Source organism: Dryobates pubescens, chromosome 39 (genome assembly GCF_014839835.1).
Source record: "Dryobates pubescens isolate bDryPub1 chromosome 39, bDryPub1.pri, whole genome shotgun sequence".
NCBI classification, from domain to species: Eukaryota; Metazoa; Chordata; class Aves; order Piciformes; family Picidae; genus Dryobates; species Dryobates pubescens.
Window position 1 is genome coordinate 3977474 of NC_071650.1, and position 21340 is coordinate 3998813.

General features: G+C 69.0%; 1 protein-coding gene across 1 annotated transcript; it reads left to right on the top strand.

Annotated features, from left to right (window-relative positions):
* Positions 1-1509: 1509 nt before the first annotated feature.
* VARS2 (valyl-tRNA synthetase 2, mitochondrial) lies at positions 1510-20435 on the top strand (the record flags this gene model as incomplete). Its single annotated transcript, XM_054177233.1, is given in 24 exon segments — positions 1510-1619; positions 2012-2078; positions 3143-3240; positions 3350-3431; positions 4362-4481; positions 5759-5870; positions 6447-6535; positions 7978-8068; positions 8458-8558; positions 8560-8586; positions 9599-9702; positions 9793-9874; positions 10702-10778; positions 11552-11612; positions 11694-11805; positions 12777-12847; positions 14215-14340; positions 14832-14936; positions 16487-16555; positions 17021-17099; positions 18645-18772; positions 19332-19484; positions 19903-20103; positions 20316-20435. Coding segments are annotated over 24 exon segments (2385 nt in total), but the record flags the coding sequence as incomplete, so codon positions are not given.
* Positions 20436-21340: the final 905 nt, after the last annotated feature.

Sequence of the window (21340 nt, forward strand, 5' to 3'; positions counted from 1 at the left end):
AGGGTACGGAGGGGCTGGGGGAGACTGGGAAGGGGACTGGGAGAGACTGGGAGTAACTGGGAGGGGAGAGGGAGAGGGATGGGGTCCAGTGGGACCCACTAGGAGCCACTGGAATGGCCTCAGGGGAGCCTGGGAGAGACTGGGCGAGGGGCGGGGGGGACGGACGCTGGTGGCTACTGGGAGGGCCTGAGTGGACCCTGAGAGAGGCACTGGGGGCAACTGGGAGGCACTGGGAGGAGGAGGTGGAGCTGGGGGGAGAAGGTGTCCCTGGGAGTGCCTGGGGAGGGCTGGAGGGGTTTGGGGGGGTCAGGGCCCTGGTTTGTACTGGGCCATACTGGTTTGGGTGAGCCTGTGCTGGTCTGTGCTGGTTCATGCTGGTCTGCTGCTGCCTGCCAGGTGCCACCCTCCCCCCTCCTGGGCTGGACCCCCCAGGCTGAGCTGGAATATGAGCACCCCCTGGGCCCTGATGGCAAGAAGGGTAGGGGGGGACTGAGGGGCACTGGGTGGGGGCTGGGGGGGGAACTGAGGGGCACTGGGGGGGGGCTGGGGGAGGGACTGGGAGAAGCCCTTGGGGGGGGCTAAGAGGTGACCAGACCACCCTGGGGTGACCTTGGGGACTCTGGGTACCTTTGAGGTGACAGAAACCTTGGGGTGACCCTTGGGGACTCGGGGGGGGGACACAGGGTGACAAAGGGACCCTGGGGTGACCCCTGGGGGGGCCTGGGGGTGACTCTTGGGGACCCCTGAGATGACCTTGAGGTGACAAAGAGACCTTGGGGTGACCCCTGGGGCCCTTGTGGTACCCTTGGGGACTCTGGGGGGGACATAGGGTGACAAAGGGACCCTGAGGTGACCTTGGGGTGACCTTGGTGACCCTGAGGTGACCTTTGGTGACCTTGATGTTGGGGGGGGTGGCAGCCACGGGGGTGCCCCTGCCCCCCTCCTACAGCCCTCGCTATGTGGAGGCTGCCTGGTACAGCTGGTGGGAGAGCCTGGGGGTCTTCAGCCCCCCCCAGACCCCCCCTGGGGTAAGGAGGGAGGGGGTGGGGAGGGGGCAAAACATTCGGGGGGGGCAAAAAGCACCTTGGTGGGTGGGGAAGGATCCATTGGGGGCGCTCAGGAGGAATCCATATGGGGGGGGTTGAGGGCATCCATTGGGGGGGTGTCAGGATGGATCCATTTGGGGGGGGGTCCTTGGGGGGTCAGGGGGATCCATTGGGGGGCTCAGGATGGATCATAGGGGTGTCAGGAGGGATCCATGGGGGGGGTCAGGAGGGATCCACTGGGGGTTCAGGATGGACCATTGAGGGGGGGGGTCAGAAGGGATCCATTGGGGGGGGGGGTCGTGGGGGTCCTTGGGGGAGCCAGGGGGATCCATTGAGGGGCTCAGGATGGATCATGGGGGGTCAGGAGGGCTCCATTGGGGGGTCTCAGGGGGGCTCCCTCAGGGGGAGGGTCGCAGAGGGGCTGAGCCCTGAGCCCTCCCTCCCCCTGTGTGTTGCAGGGCTCGGGGGGGGGCAGGGTGCTGAGCATGGTGCTGCCCCCCCCCCCAACGTCACCGGCAGCCTGCACCTGGGCCACGGCCTCACGGTGGCGCTGCAGGACGTCCTCGTGCGCTGGTGGGGGGAGGGGCAAAAAAAAGGGGGGAGGGGGAGGGGGCGATGGGGGGCAAGGGGGTGGTTGGGGGTCCCTGGGGGGGGGGTTAGAGCTGGGGGATGCTGTGGGCTGGGGGGGTTCTGAGGGGGTCCTGGGCAGGAGGGTTGGAGCTGGGGGGGTCTGGAGGGGGACTGGGAGGGGTTGGGGTCCCTGGGGGGGGGTTGGGAGCGAGAGGGTCCTGGGCATGGAGCTGGGGGGGGGGCTGGGTGCTCCTGGGGGAGGGGTTGGGGGGCCCTGGGAGGAGGCCTTTGCGGGGGGGGGAGCCCCTGGGGCCGTTTGGGGGGGTGCAGGGGTGGGGCTGTGCCCAGCCTGGGCTCGGGGGGGGGGCTCAGCCCACGGGTGTCGCCCCCTGCAGGCGGCGCATGCAGGGCTGGGAGGTGCTGTGGCTGCCAGGCACCGACCACGCTGGCATCGCCACACAGGTGAGCCCTGCCCCCAGGGCACCCTGCTGGGCACAGCCTGACCCAGCCTGCCCCCAGCCTGCCCCCAGGGCACCCTGCTGGGCACAGCCTGCCCCCAGCCTGCCCCCAGCCTGCCCCCAGGGCACCCTGCTGGGCACAGCCTGACCCAGCCTGCCCCCAGCCTGCCCCCAGGGCACCCTGCTGGGCACAGCCTGCCCCAGCCTGCCCCCAGGGCACCCTGCTGGGCACAGCCTGCCCCAGCCCTGTCCCCAGCCCTGTCCCCAGCCCTGCCCCCAGCCCTGCCCCCAGCCCTGCCCCCAGCCCTGTCCCCAGCCCTGTCCCCAGCCCTGCCCCCAGCCCTGTCCCAGCCCTGTCCCCAGCCCTGTCCCAGCCCTGTCCCCAGCCGCCCCCAGCCCTGTCCCCAGCCCTGTCCCCAGCCCTGTCCCCAGCCCTGTCCCCAGCCCTGTCCCCAGCCCTGTCCCCAGCCCTGTCCCCAGCCCTGCCCCAGCCCTGTCCCCAGCCCTGTCCCCAGCCCTGCCCCAGCCCTGCCCCAGCCCTGTCCCCAGCCCTGTCCCCAGCCCTGCCCCAGCCCTGCCCCCAGCCCTGCCCCCAGCCCTGTCCCCAGCCCTGTCCCCAGCCCTGTCCCCAGCCCTGTCCCCAGCCCTGCCCCAGCCCTGTCCCCTGCCGCCCCCAGCCCTGTCCCCTGCCGCCCCCAGCGCTGTCCCCAGCGCTGTCCCCAGCCCTGTCCCCTGCCGCCCCCCGCCCTGTCCCCCGCCCTGTCCCCCGCCCTGTCCCCAGCCCTGTCCCCAGCCCTGTCCCCAGCCCTGCCCCAGCCCTGTCCCCTGCCGCCCCAGCCCTGTCCCCTGCCGCCCCCAGCCCTGCCCCAGCCCTGTCCCCTGCCGCCCCCAGCCCTGTCCCCAGCCCTGTCCCCAGCCCTGTCCCCAGCCCTGCCCCAGCCCTGCCCCAGCCCTGTCCCCTGCCGCCCCCAGCCCTGTCCCCTGCCGCCCCCAGCCCTGTCCCTGCCGCCCCCAGCCCTGTCCCTGCCGCCCCCAGCCCTGCCCCAGCCCTGTCCCTGCCGCCCCCAGGCGGTGGTGGAGCGCTGGCTGTGGCAGCGCCGAGGGCTGCGGCGCCAGGACCTGAGCCGCCCTCAGTTCCTGCAGGAGGTCTGGGCTTGGAAGGAGAGGTGAGAGAGCCCCTGGGGACACCCTGGGGACACCCTGGGGACACCCAGGGGGGGTGGTGACGTCCCCCCCCGAGGTGCCACCCCCATGGCTGTTGTTCCCTCCCCCCAGGCACGGGGAGCAGATCCTGGGGCAGCTGAGGGCCCTGGGGGCGTCGCTGGACTGGAGCCGCCTGAGCTTCACCATGGACCCTGTGAGCTGCCCCCAGGGGGCCCCAAGGTCCCCTCCCCTTGGCCAGGCCTCAGCCTGCCCCCTGAGTGGCACTGAGGTGGCACCTCTGGGGCTTCTCTTCCTTTGCTGTCCCCTCTGGGTCCTCTTTCCTTTGTCCTCTGGGTCTCCGGCTGTCCCCAAGGGTCCTCCAGGCAGCTTCAACTGCCCCCAGGGGTCCCAAACTGTCCCCAGAGATCCCCCTGAGTGTCCCTTGGTGCCTGTTCAGTGCCCCCTGACTGTCTCCTGACTGTCCCCTGGTGCCCCCAAGTGTCTCATGAGTGTCCCCTGATGCCTTCTCCTGCCCCCTGTTGACCCCTGGTGCCTTTCAAGGGTCCCCTTAGTGTCCTTTGCTGCCCCCTAAGTGTCCCCTGGTACCCCCTGGTTGTCCCCTGAGTGCCCCCTACTGCCCCTTGCTGCCCCCTGAGTGTCCCCTGGTGTCCCCTGAGTGTCTCATGAGTGTCCCCTGCTGCCTTCTTCTGCCCCCTGGTGTCCCCTGGTGCCATGTAAGGGTCCCCTTAGCGTCCTTTGCTGCCCCCTGAGTGTCCCTGGTGCATTCTGCTGCCCCCTGAGTGTCCCTGGCTGTCCCCAGGGGTCTTCCACTGTCACCAGAGGTTCCCTGAATGTCCTCTTAGTGCCCCCTGGTGTCCCCCGAGTCCTCCTGAGTGCCCCAAACTGTCCCTTGAGTGTCCCCTGCTGCCCCCTGAATGTCCCTGGGTGCCTCCTGCTGCCCCCTGGGTGCCTCCTGCTGCCCCCTGTTGATCCCTGAGTGCCTTCTGAGTGTCCCTTGCTGCCTACTCTTGCCCCCTAGTGCCCCCCGAGTGTCCCTAGTTGCCCCCAGGGGCCTTCAACTGTCCCCTTAGTGTCCCCTGAGTGCCCTGTGCTGCCCCCTGCTGACCCCTGGCGTCCCCTGCAGGGCTTCTCGCGGGCGGTGACCGAGGCCTTCGTCAGGCTGCACCGGGCAGGGCTGATCCGGCGCCAGCAGCGCCTGGTCAGCTGGTCCTGCGCCCTGCGCTCCGCCGTGGCCGACATCGAGGTGACGCGCTGCCCCCAAGGGGGCATCGCCAAGGCGGCGTTAGAGGGTCCCTAAAGGGTCCCTACGGTGGCCCCAAAGTGGCCCCAGGTTGTCCCCAAGCTGCTCTCAAAGTGGCCCCAAGGAGCCCCCAAAGGTGGCCCCAAAGAGGCCCCAAAGCATCTCCAAGGTGGCTTCAAGGTGGTCCCAAGGTGTCCACAAAGTGGCCCCAAAGTGTCTCCATCGTGACCCCAAGGTGGCCTTAAACTGCCCCTAAAGTGTCCCCAAGGTAGTCCCAAAGTGTCTTCAGAGTGTGCCCAAGGTGGCCCCAGATTGTCCCCAAGCTGCCTTCAAAGTGGCCCCAAGGGGCCCCCAAAGTATCCCCAAGGTGGCCCCAAAGTATGCCCAAAGCATCTCCAAGGTGGCCTCAAGGTGGCCCCAAAGTGTCCCCAAGGTGTCCACAAAGTGGTCCCAAAATATCTCCAAGGTGGCCTTAAACTGTCCCCAAAGTGTCCTCAGAGTGTGCCCAAGGTGGCCCCAGGTTGTCCCCAAGCTGCCCTCAAAAGTGGCCCCCAAAGTATCCTCAAGGTGGCCCCAAAGTATGCCCAAAGCATCTCCAAGGTGGTATCAAGGTGGCCCTAAAGTATCCCCAAAGTGTCCACAAAGTGGTTCCATAATATCTCCAAGGCAGCCCCAAGGTGGTCTTAAACTGTCCCTAAAGTGTCCCCAAGGTGGTCCTAAAATGTTCTCAGAGTGTGCCCAAGGTGGCCCCGGGTTGTCCCCAAGCTGCTCTCAAAGTGGCCCCAAAGTATGCTCATAGCATCTCCAAGGTGGCCTCAAGGTGGCCCTAAAGTATCCCCAAGGTGTCCACAAAGTGGCCCCAAAGTGGCCCCATGGTGGTTCCAAAGTGTCCTCAGAGTGTGCCCAAGGTGCCCTCAAAGTAGCCTTAAAGTATCCCCAAGGTGTCCCCAAAGTGGCCCCAAGGTAGCCTTGAGGTGTCCCTAAAGTATCTTCAGAGTGTCCCCAAATTGCCCCCAAGCTGTCCTTAAAGTAGCTCCAAGGGTCTCCAAAGTGCTCCAGGGTGGCCTTGAAGTGTCCCCAGAGTGTCCTCAAGGTGTCCCTAGAGTGTCCCCAAAGTGGCCCCAAGGTGTCCTTGAAGTAGCCCCAAGGGGGCCCCAAAGCATCTGCAAGGTGGCCTCGAGGTGTCCCTGAAGGGTCCCCAGCGTGTGCCCAAGCGGGGCTGGGTGTGGCTGTGGGGTGCCCCCAGCTGTGCCCAGCTGTGCTGTGCCCCTGGCCGCCAGGTGGAGTCGCTGTCGCTGCCGGGCCCCACGCGGCTGCGCGTCCCTGGCTGTCCCCAGCCTGTCACCTTCGGCCTCCTCTTCACCTTCGCCTACCCTGTGGAGGGTGACGACGGTGAGCGGCCTGGGGACACCCCCAGACATCCCCCCCCCTCCCCCCTTCCCCATCCCCTCCCTCTCCCCTCAGTGTCCCTTCCCTCTCCCTTCCCTCTCCCCTCCCTCTCCCCTCAGTGTCCCTTCCCTCTCCCTTCCCTCTCCCCTCCCTCTCCCCTCCCTCTCCCCTCCCTCTCCCTTCCCTCTCCCCTCCCTCTCCCCTCAGTGTCCCTTCCCTCTCCCCTCCCTCTCCCCTCAGTGTCCCTTCCCTCTCCCCTCCCTCTCCCCTCCCTCTCCCCTCAGTGTCCCTTCCCTCTCCCCTCCCTCTCCCCTCCCTCTCCCCTCAGTGTCCCTTCCCTCTCCCCTCCCTCTCCCCTCAGTGTCCCTTCCCTCTCCCCTCCCTCTCCCTTCCCTCTCCCCTCCCTCTCCCCTCAGTGTCCCTTCCCTCTCCCCTCCCTCTCCCCTCCCTCTCCCCTCCCTCTCCCCTCAGTGTCCCCTCCCTCTCCCCTCCCTCTCCCCTCAGTGTCCCCTCCCTCTCCCCTCCCTCTCCCCTCAGTGTCCCCTCCCTCTCCCCTCAGTGTCCCCTCACTCTCCCCAGGCCTGGAGCTCCCTGTGGCCACCACCCGGCCTGAGACACTGCTGGGGGATGTGGCTGTGGCTGTGCACCCTGAGGACCCTCGGTACACGGTGAGGGGCGGGGCCTAAGGGGGGCGGGGCCTAAGAGGGGTGTGGAGCCACTCAGGGCAGGGATTAAGGGAGGGACTTAGGGAAGGGGTGGGGCCTCAGGGAGGGATGGGGCTTAATGAAGGGTGAAAAGAGGGTGTGGCCAGAGTGGGTGGGGCATGAAAAAGGGTGTGGCTTGTGAAGGGGTGGTGCCTGAGGGAGCTGTGGGGTTTGGGATGTGTGGGCCGTGGCTTGGGAAAGGGGTGTGGCTTGGGGGGAGGGGTGGCCTGGGAAGGGGAGTGGCTTGAGAAGGGGGCCCAAGGGAGGGGTGGGGCTTGGGGCTAGGGTGGGCAGCTAGGGAGGAGTGGGGGTTGGGATGAGTGGGGCTTGATGAAGGGAGTGTGGCTTGGTCAAAGGGGTGTGGCATGAGACAAGGTGAGTGCTAAGGAACGGGTGGGGCTTGGGGTGGGTGGGGTATGGTAGGGTGGGGCTTAATGAAGGGGGCGTGGCTAGGGGAAAGAGGGAGTGACCTGGCTGGATGTGGTCTGGGTAAGGGTGTGGCTTGGGAAGGGATGGGGCCTGAGGAAGGTGTGGGGTTTACAGTGGGTGGGGCTTAACAAAGGGGGCGTGGCTTGTGAAGTAGGGTGTGGTTTGAGTGGGTGTGGTCTGGGAAGGGTGTGATCTGAGGGGGGTGTGGCTTAAAAGAGGTTGGGTGGGGCTTAATGAAAGGGGTGTGGCTTGGCAACTGGGTGTGGTCTGTGTGGTCTGGAATGGGGCGTGGTTTGGGAAGGGGTGGGGCTTGTGGTAGGCGAGGCTTTGAGAGGGCGGAGCATATGGAGGGGAAGAGATTGCAGTGTGCAGGGCTGGGGGAAGGGGGTGGGGCCTAGGCTGAGTGAGGCTGTAAAAGGGGTGGGGGTTAAGGGAGGGGCAGGGTTAGGGAGTGGGGTAGGCTGGGTGGGGCATTGCCAATGAAGGGCATGGCTTCTGAAAGGGGTGGGGCTTGTGAGCTTTGCAGCATTGCCTTTGAGCTCCCCCTTTAGCTCCTTGCTTGACTGCTTCCGTAAAAGGACAATGGGTGTGGCTCTTACATGCCAGGGGGCGGGGCTTTTCCGGGGAGGGGGTGGAGCCTGTAGCGGTGGGGCGTGGTCAATGGGGGCGGGGGTGGCTTGCCCTGAAGAACTTCCTGCAGCGCTGCCCGGTGCAGGTTCTGTCTTGCCTCCACATAAGGAAAAGGAGGGAGGGGCTTTGTACCCCCCCCCGGTAGGGCTTCGAGATGGGTGTGGCCAACGAGGGGGGCGTGGCCAACGTGGGCGGGGCAGGGGTCGCCAGGAAGGAGCTCCTGCAGCCATTGCCTGCGGAGGTTGTACACCTGGGAGCCATAAAAGGAAAAAGGGGAGGGGCTCTGGGAAGGGGGCGTGGTCGAGCCGGGGAGGGGGCGTGTCCTGACGCGGCTCCGCCCCCCGCAGCACCTCCATGGCCGCTTCCTGCGGCAGCCTTTCACCAACCGCCTGCTGCCCATCGTCTGCGACCGCAGCGTCCAGCCCCAGCTGGGCACCGGTACAGCCCCCGGGGCACTGGGGGCACTGGGCGGGTACTGGGAGCAGCCTGGGGGGAACTGGGAGTGGCCGGGGGGGGACTGGGGCACTGGGTGGCAGAGATGGGCAGGGGTGGCCCTGGGGGTGGCAGAGATGGGCAGGGGTGGCCCTGGGGGTGCCAAGAGGTGGTTCTAGGGGTGGCCCTTGGTGACAGAGGGTGGCAGGGGTTAAGGTGGCAGGGGGTGACAGGAGGTGGCAGTGGGAAGGGGTGAGAGGTGGCCCTGGGGGTGGCACTTGGTGACAGGGGGTGGCAGGGGGGTGACAGGGGCAGGGCTCAGGCTGTCAGGGGGTGGCAGTGGCAGGGGGGCAGCAGTGGCAGTGCCCCCCCCATGCCCTCGGCTGCCCCCCCAGGAGCAGTGAAGGTGACCCCAGGGCACAGCCGCCTGGACCTGGCCCTGGCCCTGGCCCATGGCCTGCCCCTGCTCAGCGTCATTGGGGAGGATGGCACCGTGCAGCCCCCGGGGGGGGGGCTGGCTCCAGGTACTGCCCGGCCACGGCCACCAGGGGGCGCCGGGGTGTGTGTGTGAGGGGGGGTGGGTGTGTCTTTCTTGCCACTCCCTGTCCTCAGTCTGTCCCTTATGTGTCCCTCGTGTGTCCCCATCCTGTGCCCATCCTGTGCCCATCCTGTGCCCATCCTGTGCCCATCCTATGCCCATCCTGTGCCCATCCTGTGCCCATTCTGTGCCCATCCTGTGCCCATCCTGTGCCCATCCTGTGCCCATCCTATGCCCATCCTGTGCCCATCCTGTGCCCATCCTGTGCCCATCCTGTGCCCTGTGTGTCCCCATCCTGTGCCCATCCTGTGCCCTGTGTGTCCCCATCCTGTCCCCATCCTGTCCCCATCCTGTGCCCTGCCTGTGCCCATCCTGTGCCCATCCTGTGCCCTGTGTGTCCCCATCCTGTGCCCATCCTGTGCCCTGCCTGTCCCCATCCTGTGCCCATCCTGTGCCCTGTGTGTCCCCATCCTGTGCCCATCCTGTGCCCATCCTGTGCCCATCCTGTGCCCTGTGTGTGCCCATCCTGTGCCCATCCTGTGCCCTGTGTGTGCCCATCCTGTGCCCATCCTGTGCCCTGCCTGTCCCCATCCTGTGCCCATCCTGTGCCCTGTGTGTCCCCATCCTGTGCCCATCCTGTGCCCTGTGTGTCCCCATCCTGTGCCCATCCTGTGCCCATCCTGTGCCCATCCTGTGCCCTGTGTGTCCCCATCCTGTCCCCATCCTGTGCCCTGCCTGTGCCCATCCTGTGCCCATCCTGTGCCCTGTGTGTCCCCATCCTGTGCCCATCCTGTGCCCTGCCTGTCCCCATCCTGTGCCCATCCTGTGCCCTGTGTGTCCCCATCCTGTGCCCATCCTGTGCCCATCCTGTGCCCATCCTGTGCCCATCCTGTGCCCATCCTGTCCCCATCCTGTCCCCATCCTGTGCCCATCCTGTGCCCTGTGTGTCCCCATCCTGTGCCCTGCCTGTGCCCATCCTGTGCCCTGTGTGTCCCCAGGGGGTGCAGCGCTTCGCGGCCCGGGAGCAGCTGCTGGCAGCCTTGGCCGAGCTGGGGCTGCTGCGGGGCTGCCAGGACCACGCCATGGCTCTGCCCCTCTGCAGGTTTGCCTCTCCCCCTCCCCCCCCGCCCCCCCGGGGCCGCTCAGGGACCCCGCAGGGCCGCTCAGGGTCCCCTCCCCGTGCCCTCCCCAGCCGCTCCGGGGACGTCATCGAGCAGCTGCTGAAGGAGCAGTGGTTCCTGAGCTGCCAGGGCATGGCCCGCAGGGCACAGCAGGTCACGGAGGGGACAGCCTGGGGACCTGGGGGAGACACTGGGGACACCCTGGGGCCATGGGGGCTCTGGGGACACCCTGGGGACACCCTGGGGGCAGTTTGGGGACACCCTGGGGGCACCTTGGGGACACCCTGGGGGCAGTTTGGGGACACTTTGGGGACACCCTGGGGGCAGTTTGGGGACCCCTGGGGACACTCTGGGGACACTTTGGGGACACCCTGGGGGCAGTTTGGGGACACCCTGGGGGCACTTTGGGGACAATTTGGGGCCTTGGGGACACCCTGGGGGCACTTTGGGGACACCCTGGGGGCACCTTGGGGACACCTTGGGGACACCTTGGGGACACCCTGGGGGCACCTTGGGGACACCCTGGGGACACTTTGGGGACACCCTGGGGACACCTTGGGGACACCCTGGGGGCAGTTTGGGGATGCCCTTGGGACACCCTGGGGGCACTTTGGGGACACCCTGGGGACACCTTGGGGACACCCTGGGGACACCCTGGGGACACCCTGGGGACACATTGGGGACACCTTGGGGGCACCCTGGGGACACCCTGGGGACACCCTGGGGACACATTGGGGACACCCTGGGGATACCTTGGGGACACCCTGGGGGCAGTTTGGGGACGCCCTGGGGGCAGTTTGGGGATGCCCTGGGGACACCCTGGGGACACCCTGGGGACACCTTGGGGGCACCCTGGGGACACCCTGGGGACACCCTGGGGGCACCCTGGGGACACCCTGGGGGCACCTTGGGGACACCCTGGGGGCACTTTGGGGGCACCTTGGGGACCCCTAGGGAGCTTTCCTGTGGCCACCCCGCAGGCAGTGGCCTCGGGCAGGCTGCAGCTGGTGCCAAAGTTCCATGAGAAGAGTTGGAGGAGCTGGATGGAGAACATGGGGTGAGGGGGGCTGGGGGGGACCCCAAACGTAGGGGAGGGGTCCCCAAAAGCTGGGAGGGGTCCCCCAGAGTTGGGGGCTTGGATTTGGGGAGGAGACCCCAGGAGTTGGGGGGGGGAGGGGGGGCCAGGAGTACAGGGAAGGTCTGGAGGTGTGGGGAGGATATTGGGGGAGGGAAGGGTTTGGGGGGGCCCTGAGGGTCCCAGGGGGGTCCCCAGATGTTGGAGGGATCCCAGGAATTTGGGGAGGGGGTCCCAAGGGTCTGGATGGAACCCCAAAATTTGGGGGGGGCTGCTAGGGATTTGGGGATGTCAGAGTCCTGGGGGGGGGGGCTAGGAGTTGGGGGGGTGCAAAATGTTGGGGGGGGTCAGGGAAACTTAGGGGCTCCTGAGAGCCTGGGGGAGCCTAAAGTTTTGGGGGGTCTTAAGGACTTGGGGGGGCAGGAACTTGGGGGAGGGGTCCCAGGAGTCGGGGGGACCCCACAATTTGGGGGGTCCTGGGAGTTCAAGGGGACCCTAAACTGGGGGGGGGGGTCCAAGGGATTTGGGGGTCCCAGGAACCTGGGGGGTGGGAGAAGGAATCTGGGAGGGGGGTCCTGGGTTTTGGGGGGGTCCAGGAAATTCAAGGGGTCCCAGAAATGTGGGGTCCCAAGAGTCTGGGGGGGGCGGAAATTGGGGGGGCTAGGCATTTGGGGGTCCCAGAATCATGGGGGGGTCCCAGGAGTCGGGGGGGACCCCAAAACCTTGGGGGGGCCTTAATTCCTCTCCCCCCCCAGGGACTGGTGCCTGTCCAGGCAGCTGTGGTGGGGCCACCAGATCCCTGCCTATTGGGTGGGGGTCCCCGCAGCTCCGGCCCAGGGGGGGTCCCCCACACTGCAGGGGGTCCCCCTGAGCCCTCCCCCCCGGCCCCCCGCGGAGGGGGGGTCCCCGCGGGGGGGGCTGTGGGTGGTGGAGCGCAGCGAGGCCGAGGCTCGGGCCCGGGGGGCTCAGCTCCTGGGCTGCCCCCCCGAGGAGGTGCAGCTGCTGCAAGGTGAGGCTGGGGGGGACCCCAGGAGAGACCCCGGCCCCCCCCGGCCCCCCTGAACCCCCCCGGCCTCCTCCTCCTCCTGTGGCCTTCTGGGATCCCCTCTCGGGGTCCCCCCTGAGCCCCCGAAGACCCCAGCCCCTCCCCCCAGCTCCAATCTGGGGACTCCTCTCTCCCCTCCCCCCTCTCTCCCCTCCCCCCTCTCTCCCTTCCCCCTCTCTCCCTTCCCCCTCTTCCTCCCTTCTCCCTCTCTCCCTTCTCCCTCTCTCCCTTCCCCCTCTCTCCCTTCCCCCTCTCTCCCTTCCCCCCTCTCTCCCTTCCCCCCTCTCTCCCCTCCCCCCTCTCTCCCCTCCCCCCTCTCCCCCTCTCTCCTCTCCCCCCTCTCTCCCCGCCCCTCTCCCCCTCTCTCCCCTCCCCTCTCCCCCTCTCTCCTCTCCCCCCTCTCTCCCCTCCCCCCCCCTCCCCCCCTCTCTCCCTCCCCCCCCCCCCCTCCCTCCCCCCCTCTCTCCCTCCCCCCCTCTCTCCCTCCCCCCTCTCTCCCCTCCCCCTCTCTCCCCCCCTCCCCCCCTCTCTCCCTCCCCCCCTCTCTCCCTCCCCCCCCTCTCTCCCTCCCCCCCTCTCTCCCTCCCCCCCTCTCTCCCTCCCCCCCTCTCTCCCTCCCCCCTCTCTCCCCTCCCCCTCTCTCCCTCCCCCCCTCTCTCCCTCCCCCCCTCTCTCCCCTCCCCCCCCTCCCCCCCTCCCCCTCCTCTCTCCCCTCCCCCTCTCTCCCCCCCTCCCCCCCCTCTCTCCCTCCCCCCCTCTCTCCCTTTCTTCAGTCCAAATCTCCCTCCCCACTTGGGGTCCCCTTTTTGGGGTACCCCTAGACCCCAATCCCCTCTAAACCCTTCTGGGGACTCCCTTCTGCCTCTCCCCTCCCTCTGAACCCCAAAACCTTCTGGGGGACCCCCCTGGACCCCCCATTTCCTGTGCCCCCCCAGACCCGGACGTGTTGGACACTTGGTTCTCCTCCTCCCTCTTCCCCTTTGCCTCCCTGGGGTGGCCTCAGCAGGTGAGTTTGGGGGGGCCCAGGGGGTTCCCAATGTCCCTAGAGGGGGTCCCCCATGTCCCCAAGGGTCCCCTCTGTCACTTAGGGGGTCCCCTGGTGTCCCCAACCCTCTTTCCCCCCTCCTTGGATCTTAGCCTCTTTTGGGGTCTCCTTTGATGCCTCCCTGGGGGAACCCCTCCCAAGGGGGTCCCCAAGTGTCCCAGATGGCCCCAGGGGGATCCCCAATGGGGTCCCCAGTGTCCCCAAGGGGGACCCCAATGTCCCAGATGGCCCCAGGGGGATCCCCAATGGGGTCCCCAGTGTCCCCAAGGGGGACCCCAATGTCCCAGATGGCCCCAGGGGGATCCCCAATGGGGTCCCCAGTGTCCCCAAGGGGGACCCCAATGTCCCAGATGGCCCCAAGGGGGGCCACAGTGTCCCTAAGGGGTTCCCCAAGTGTCCCCAGTGTCCCCTTAGGGCTCCCCAACCTCCCCGGGGGGGATGCCCAAGTGTCCCCCGAGGGTGCCCAGGTGTCCCCAGGTGTCCCCAGGGGTGCCCAGGTGTCCCCAGGTGTCCCGGGGGTGCCCAGGTGTCCCCCGAGGGTCCCCAGGTGTCCCCAGGGGTGCCCAGGTGTCCCCAGGTGTCCCCAGGTGTGCCCAGGTGTCCCCCGAGGGTGCCCAGGTGTCCCCAGGTGTCCCCAGGTGTCCCCAGGTGTGCCCAGGTGTCCCCAGGTGTCCCCAGGTGTGCCCAGGTGTCCCCCGAGGGTGCCCAGGTGTCCCCAGGGGTGCCCAGGTGTCCCCCGAGGGTGCCCAGGTGTCCCCAGGTGTCCCCAGGTGTCCCCAGGTGTCCCGGGGGTGCCCAGGTGTCCCCAGGGATGGCCAGGTGTCTCCAGGGGTGCCCAGGGATGCCCAGGTGTCCCCAGGGGTGCCCAGGTGTCCCCAGGTGTCCCCCGAGGGTGCCCAGGTGTCCCCAGGTGTCCCCAGGTGTCCCCCGAGGGTGCCCAGGTGTCCCCAGGTGTCCCCAGGTGTCCCCAGGTGTCCCCCGAGGGTGCCCAGGTGTCCCCAGGTGTCCCCAGGTGTCCCCAGGGGTGCCCAGGTGTCCCCAGGTGTCCCCAGGTGTCCCCAGGGGTGCCCAGGTGTCCCAGGGGTGCCCTGGGGTCCCCAGGTGTCCCGGGGGTGCCCAGGTGTCCCCAGGTGTCTCCAGGGGTGCCCAGGGATGCCCAGGTGTCCCCAGGTGTCCCCAGGTGTCCCCAGGGGTGCCCAGGTGTCCCCAGGTGTCCCCAGGGATGCCCAGGTGTCCCCAGGTGTCCCCAGGGGTGCCCAGGTGTCCCCAGGGGTGCCCTGGGGTCCCCAGGTGTCCCGGGGGTGCCCAGCGTGCCTGTGTGCCCCCAGACCCCGGACCTGCAGCGCTTCTACCCCACGCGGCTGCTGGGGACGGGCAGCGACCTGCTCTTCTTCTGGGTGGCCAGGATGGTGATGCTGGCCCAGGAGCTCACCGGGCAGCTGCCCTTCACCCAGGTACCCCGGGCCCCCCCGGGCCCCCCCGGGCCCCCCTCAGCCCCCCGGGCCCCCCCAGGGCCCCCCCGAGCTCCCCAGGGCTCCCCAAGGGTCCCCAGGGCTCCCCAAGCCCCCTGGCTCCTGCCCCCTCCCCAGCACCCTTTGGTCTTTCCTGGCTGCTTGCTGCCTCTTGGGGCTCCTCAGGGTCTTTTGGGGCCACCCTTGGGGGTCCCCAGTGTCCCCCAGGGGGGTCCCCAATGTCCCCTGGCTGCTCCCCAACGTCCCCCAGGGGGTCCCCAACATACCCAGGGGGATCCCTACTGTCCCCAATGTCCCCAGAGGGGTCTTCAGTTGTCCCCCGGGGGGGTCCCAATGTCCCCAAGGGTCCCCAGGGGGGGTCCCAAGTGTCCCTAGGGGGGTCCCCCACATCTCCTTTGGGGTCCCCAACGTCCCCAGGGGTGGTCCCCAATGCCCTCGGGACCCCTCCCCGGGGTCTGCCCTGTGCCCCCCAGGTGCTGCTGCACTCTCTGCTGCGGGACCCCCAGGGGCGCAAGATGAGCAAATCCCTGGGGAACAGCCTGGACCCCCTGGACCTCATCCGGGGAGCCCCCCTCCAGGTACCCCCCCAGCCTGAGACCCCCCCAGAGCCTGAGACCCCCCCCCCAGCCTGAGACCCCCCCCCAGAGCCTGAGACCCCCCCTCAATGGACCTCATCCGGGGAGCCCCCCTCCAGGTACCCCCCCAGCCTGAGACCCCCCCAGAGCCTGAGACCCCCCCCCCAGCCTGAGACCCCCCCAGAGCCTGAGACCCCCCCTCCAGCCTGAGACCCCCCCCAGAGCCTGAGACCCCCCCCAGCCTGAGACCCCCCATCAATGGACCTCATCCGGGGAGCCCCCCTCCAGGTACCCCCCCAGCCTGAGACCCCCCCAGAGCCTGAGACCCCCCCCCCAGCCTGAGACCCCCCCCCCAGCCTGAGACCCCCCCCCCAGCCTGAGACCCCCCCAGAGCCTGAGACCCCCCCCAGAGCCTGAGACCCCCCCCCCAGCCTGAGACCCCCCCCCAGAGCCTGAGACCCCCCCCCCAGAGCCTGAGACCCCCCCCAGAGCCTGAGACCCCCCCCCCAGCCTGAGACCCCCCCCCATCCTGAGACCCCCCCCAGAGCCTGAGACCCCCCCCAGAGCCTGAGACCCCCCCCCATCCTGAGACCCCCCCCAGAGCCTGAGACCCCCCCCCCAGCCTGAGACCCCCCCCCAGCCTGAGACCCCCCCCAGCCTGAGACCCCCCCCAGCCTGAGACCCCCCATCAATGGACCTCATCCGGGGAGCCCCCCTCCAGGTACCCCCCCAGCCTGAGACCCCCCCCCAGCCTGAGACCCCCCCCCCAGCCTGAGACCCCCCCCAGAGCCTGAGACCCCCCCCCAGAGCCTGAGACCCCCCCCCCAGCCTGAGACCCCCCCCAGAGCCTGAGACCCCCCCCAGCCTGAGACCCCCCCTCCAGCCTGAGACCCCCCCCAGAGCCTGAGACCCCCCCAGCCTGAGACCCCCCATCAATGGACCTCATCCGGGGAGCCCCCCTCCAGGTACCCCCCCAGCCTGAGACCCCCCCCCAGAGCCTGAGACCCCCCCCGAGCCTGAGACCCCCCCCGAGCCTGAGACCCCCCCCCCAGCCTGAGACCCCCCATCAATGGACCTCATCTGGGGAGCCCCCCTCCAGGTACCCCCCCGAGCCTGAGACCCCCCCCCGAGCCTGAGACCCCCCCCCCAGCCTGAGACCCCCCCAGCCTGAGACCCCCCCCAGAGCCTGAGACCCCCCCCCAGCCTGAGACCCCCCCAGCCTGAGACCCCCCCCAAAACCTGAGACTCTCCTAAGAAGCTGTGGCCCCCCCAAGAGCCTCAGACACCCCCCCCAGAACCTCAGACCCCCCCCCAAAAGCCACAGCCCCCCTGGAGCCCCCCAGGGAGGCCCCCCCAAACCTGAAACCCTCCCAATAGCCCCCCCAAACCTAGACATCCCCCCAGAGGACCCCCCCCACATTTCCCCACCCCATTGAGTCTCCCCTAAAGCCCCCCCAAACCCCTTAGCCCCCCCAAAACACCCCCTCAGGACCCCCCCCCCAGACCCCCTAAATCCCCCTCTGCCCCCCCCGAGTTTCCTCTCCCTCCCCCAGGACCTGCAGCAGAAGCTCCAGGAGAGGATTCTGGACCCCAGGCTGCTGCAGGAGGCCAAAGAGGCTCAGGTGGGACCCCCCCAGCCCCCCCAAATCCACCCTCACCCCCCCAGCCCCCCCTCAATCCACCCTCACCCCCCCAGCCCCCCCAAATCCACCCTCACCCCCCCAGCCCCCCCAAATCCACCCTCACCCCCCAGCCCCCTCCCTGCCCCCCCCTTTCTGTTCCTGTCTCCCCAACCTCTTTCTAGCCCCCCCCAGCCCCCCCCAAAACCTCTCCCTGGCCCTCCAGGCCCCCCCAAACCCCTACCCACCCCCCCCAAACCTATCCCTATCCCCCCCCGACCCCCAAGCCGCTCCAGGCCCCTCCAAACGTATCCCTGTCCCCCCCAAGCCCCTCCCAGATCCCTCCCCACACCCCCAGACCCCCCCAAAGCCCCTCCAGACCCCCCCAAACCTCTGCTTGTTCCCTCCCCCCCCCCAGAGCCCCTGGGGGAGCTGCCCCCCGCTCAGGCCCTGCCCTTTGCCCCCCAGAGGCTGCAGTTCCCCCAGGGGCTGCCGGAGCTGGGCTCAGACTCCCTGCGCCTGGCCCTCTGCTCCCACAACGCCCACGGTGAGTGCCGCGCAGCGCCCCCCGGCGGCTCCCCGCGGTACTGCAGGGCTCCGCACAGCCCCGCAGCGCCCCCGGCGGCTCCCCGCGGTACTGCAGGGCCCTGCACAGCCCCGCAGCGCCCCCCGGCCGCTCCCCGCGGTACTGCAGGGCTCCGCACAGCCCCGCAGCGCCCCCGGCCGCTCCCCGCGGTACTGCAGGGCCCTGCACAGCCTCGCAGGGCCCCCCGGCCGCTCCCCGCGGTACTGCAGGGCCCTGCACAGCCTTGCAGGGCCCCCCGGCCGCTCCCCGCGGTACTGCAGGGCCCTGCACAGCCTTGCAGGGCCCCCCGGCCGCTCCCCGCGGTACTGCAGGGCCCTGCACAGCCTCGCACCGCCCCCCGGCGGCTCCCCGCGGTACTGCAGGGCTCCGCACAGCCCCGCAGCGCCCCCGGCGGCTCCCCGCGGTACTGCAGGGCTCCGCACAGCCCCGCAGCGCCCCCGGCGGCTCCCCGCGGTACTGCAGGGCCCTGCACAGCCTTGCAGCGCCCCCGGCCGCTCCCCGCGGTACTGCAGGGCTCCGCACAGCCCCGCAGCGCCCCCCGGCGGCTCCCCGCGGTACTGCAGGGCCCTGCACAGCCTCGCAGCGCCCCCCGGCCGCTCCCCGCGGTACTGCAGGGCCCTGCACAGCCCCGCAGCGCCCCCTGGTGGCTCCCCGCGGTACTGCAGAGTCCCGCACAGCCCCGCAGCACCCACTGGCAGCTTCCCGCAATACTGCAGGGCCCCACAGCGCCCCCCGGTGGCACCCAGCGGTACTGCAGGGCCTTTCACAGTCTCGCAGCTCCCCCCGGCGGCTCCCCCTGGTACTGCAGGGTCCCGCGCAGCCCCGCAGCGCCCCCCAGCGGCACCGAACAGTGCTGCAGCCACCCCCAGAGCCCCGCAGCACCCTCCTGGCAGCTCCACAGCAGCCCCCAGGGACCCACAGCAGCCCCCAGCAGTGTCACAGCAACCCACAGAGACCCCCACAGTGCCACAGCACCCCCCAGTGCCCCCTGGCAGCACACAGTGCCCCTCAGCACCCCCCAGCGGCACCACAGTATTCCCCAGGGACACACTGAGACCCATAGAGACCCCCAGTGGCACCACAGCACTCCCAGCAGCACCCAGCAGTGCCACAGCGCCCCCCAGTGGCCCCAGAGACCGCAAAGGACCCCAGGGACCCCCTTGGGGCTGTGGGCCACCGGGTGGGGCAGGGAGGATGTCCTGGGGGCCACCCAAGGCTCATGGGAGGCAAGCAAGGGTGCTGGGGGCCACCCAAGGGTTGTGTGGGGCAGCCAAGGCCCATGGTGGCCAGGCTGGGTGGGTGGGGGCCGTGCTGGGTGGGTGCTGGGTGGCCGCCTCAGGGCTCTGTGCTGTGGGGGCCAGGCTGGGTGGGTGGGGGCCGTGCTGGGTGGGTGCTGGGTGGCCGCCTCAGGGCGCTGTGCTGTGGGGGCCAGGCTGGGTGGGTGGGGGCCGTGCTGGGTGGGTGCTGGGTGGCCGCCTCAGGGCGCTGTGCTGTGTGCTGCGGCAGGAGCGGAGCTGCAGCTGGAGCTGGCAGCGGCTCTGCGCTTCCGGCGCTTCTGCAACAAGGTCTGGAACTGCCTGCGCTACGTCCTGGCGGCCCTGCAGCGCCTGCCCCGCCCCCGGACACACCCCCAGGTTAGACACGCCCCCGGCACACCGCCAGCACCGCCCCCAAGCACTGCTCTGCCCCGCCTGCCCCGACCCCAGACACACCCCCAGGCTAGACACGCCTCCGACACGCCCCCAAGCACTGCTCTGCCCCGCCTGCCCCGCCCCTGGACACACCCCCAGGTTAGACACACCCCAGACACGCCCCCAGCACTGCCCCCCAGCACTGCCCTGCAGCGGCAGCCACGCCCCCAGCCCCACACCCAGCCCCTGCAGGTGAGTCAGGGGCACTGCCCAGACACGCCCAGGCACACCCAGACACGCCCCCAGCCCTGCCCAAGCCTTGTCCCAGCCCTGTGGTCTCTTCCTCTCCCTCTTCCTTCCACTGTTCTCCTTCCTCCTCTTCCTTCCTCCTCCTCCTTCCTCCTCCTCCTTCCCCTCCTCCTCCTTCCTCCTCCTCCTTCCTCCTCCTTCTTCCTCCTCCTCCTCCTCCTCCCTGGTCTCCATAAAGGGCTTGGGGAGGTCAGGAGGGAGTTCCTCCACCCCTTTGGGCCTTCCTCCACCTCCTCCTCCTCCTCCTGCCCAGGTGCTCCCTGGCCATCCCCTGTCGCGCTGGGTGCTGAGCAGGCTGCTGCAGGCCGTGGGGGAGGTCAACAGGAGGCTGGAGGCCCTGGAGGTCCATGCAGCCCTGGCTGCTGTCCACCACTTCTGGCTCAGGACCTTCTGTGATGTCTACCTGGTGGGTGCCAGGGGGCCAGGGGGGCACAGTTGGGGGGGGGTCCCAGCCACCTCCAGGGGTCGGAGGCCACCAGAAGATCATGGAGGCTACCAAAGGGTCATGGAGGATACCAAAGGGTCATGGAGGTCCTCCTGGAGGCCACCAAAGGGCCATGGAGGTCCACTCTTGGTCTCTACACCCTTGAGGACCTCTTTTTGAATTGATGGAGACCTCCTGAACTACCTGGATGACCTCAAGGAGGTTCCTTTGGCCTCCACTCTTGGCCTCCATCCTGTTGAGCTCCCAAGAGGCCTCCAGAGCCACCTTGGAAGACCTGAAGGAGGTTCCCTTGGCCTCCATTCCCTCCTTGCCTTCTCTCACCCAACTTTGAGCCTTCTTTTCCTCCTCTTCCTCCTTCCTCTCCTTCCCCCCCTGCCAGGAGGTCTCCAAAGGCCTCCTGAGGGACCCCCAGGTGGCTGATGAGACCCTCAGCACCCTGCTGAGCTGCTCTGACCTCGGCCTTCGCCTCCTGGCCCCCTTCAGCCCCTTCCTGGCCGAAGAGCTCTGGCAGAGGCTCCCCAAGACCCCCCAGGACCCCCCCACCATCTGCCTGGCCTCCTTCCCAGACCCCCAGAGCCTGGTGAGTGCCTCCCCCCTCCCCACTTCCCCCTCTTTTCCTCTCCCCTCCCCCCAACCCCCTTTGCCCCTCCCCCAATCCCTTCCCGCCCCCAGACCCCTTTGGAACCTCCCCCTCTCCCCTTTGCCCCCTCCCAAACTCCTCTGGACCCCAAAAAGGGATTTGGCTCTGCCCCCACCCCTTGACCCCCTCTTGGTTTTGCCCCTCCCCCCCAGGCTCATTGGCACTGCCCTGAGGTGGAGGCCCAGGTGGAGGCCATGATGGAGGTGGTGAAGGCTGCCAGGGGCCTGAGGGACACCTTGAGGCTGGGAGCTGCTCGACTACCCTGTGAGTGAGGGGGGAAGAGGCCAAGATGGCTGCCGGGGGGGGGGGAGGAGAGATCTGGGGGTCCCAGCATGCCTTGGGACAGCCAAGATGGCTTCCAGGGGGGTGGGGAGGGTGGAGGTCTGGGGGTCCCAGCATGCCTTGGGGTAGTCAGGATGGCTGCCAGGGGCCCTGTGTCCCAGCGTGCCTTGGGGCAGCCAAAATGGCTGCCAGGAGCTTCAGGTCCCAGCATGCTTTGGGCTTCCAAGATGGCTGCCAGAGGCTGCCCAGCCCCCTGCCCCACCCCAGGCGCCACCATCTTGTCTCCCCCCTCCCTCACAGTGGCTGTGCAGTGCCCGGCAGAGGACAGCGATTGGCTGGCGGCTCTGGGCCCCTCCCTCCAGACCCTGGCCAGGGCGGGGTCCCTGCAGCTCCTCCCCCCGGGGGCGGAGCCTGAGCTGGGCCCCGGCTGGGTGGAGGCCTCGGCAGGGCCTGGGACCCGAATCTGGCTCAGCCTAGGAGTGAGTGGGGCAGGGGGGAGGGGGCAAGGGGGAGGGGGCAGGACCCCAGGGGCACTGTGGGATGAGGGAGGGGAAGGAGGAAGGAGAGGCAAGGGGGGAGAGGGAGAGGGAGGGAGGGGAGGGGCAAGCGGGAAGCTGGAGGGCCCCAGGGCATCCTGGGAAGCTGGGGGACCTGGAAGGGGGTGGGAACAGGATCCCAGGGCATTATGGGATGTCTGAGGAGGACCCCCAGGAGCATTGTGAGATGCTGGGGGAGGGAATCCTGTGGAGGTTACCCTGCGACCTCCCTTCTCTCCCTTCCCTTTCCTTTCCCTCCTCTCCTTTTTTCCCTTCCCACCATTCCCTCTCCCTTCCCTCCCTTCCGCCTCCCTGTCTCCCCTCCTTTCCTCCCTTCTCCCCTCCCCCTCCCCCTCCCT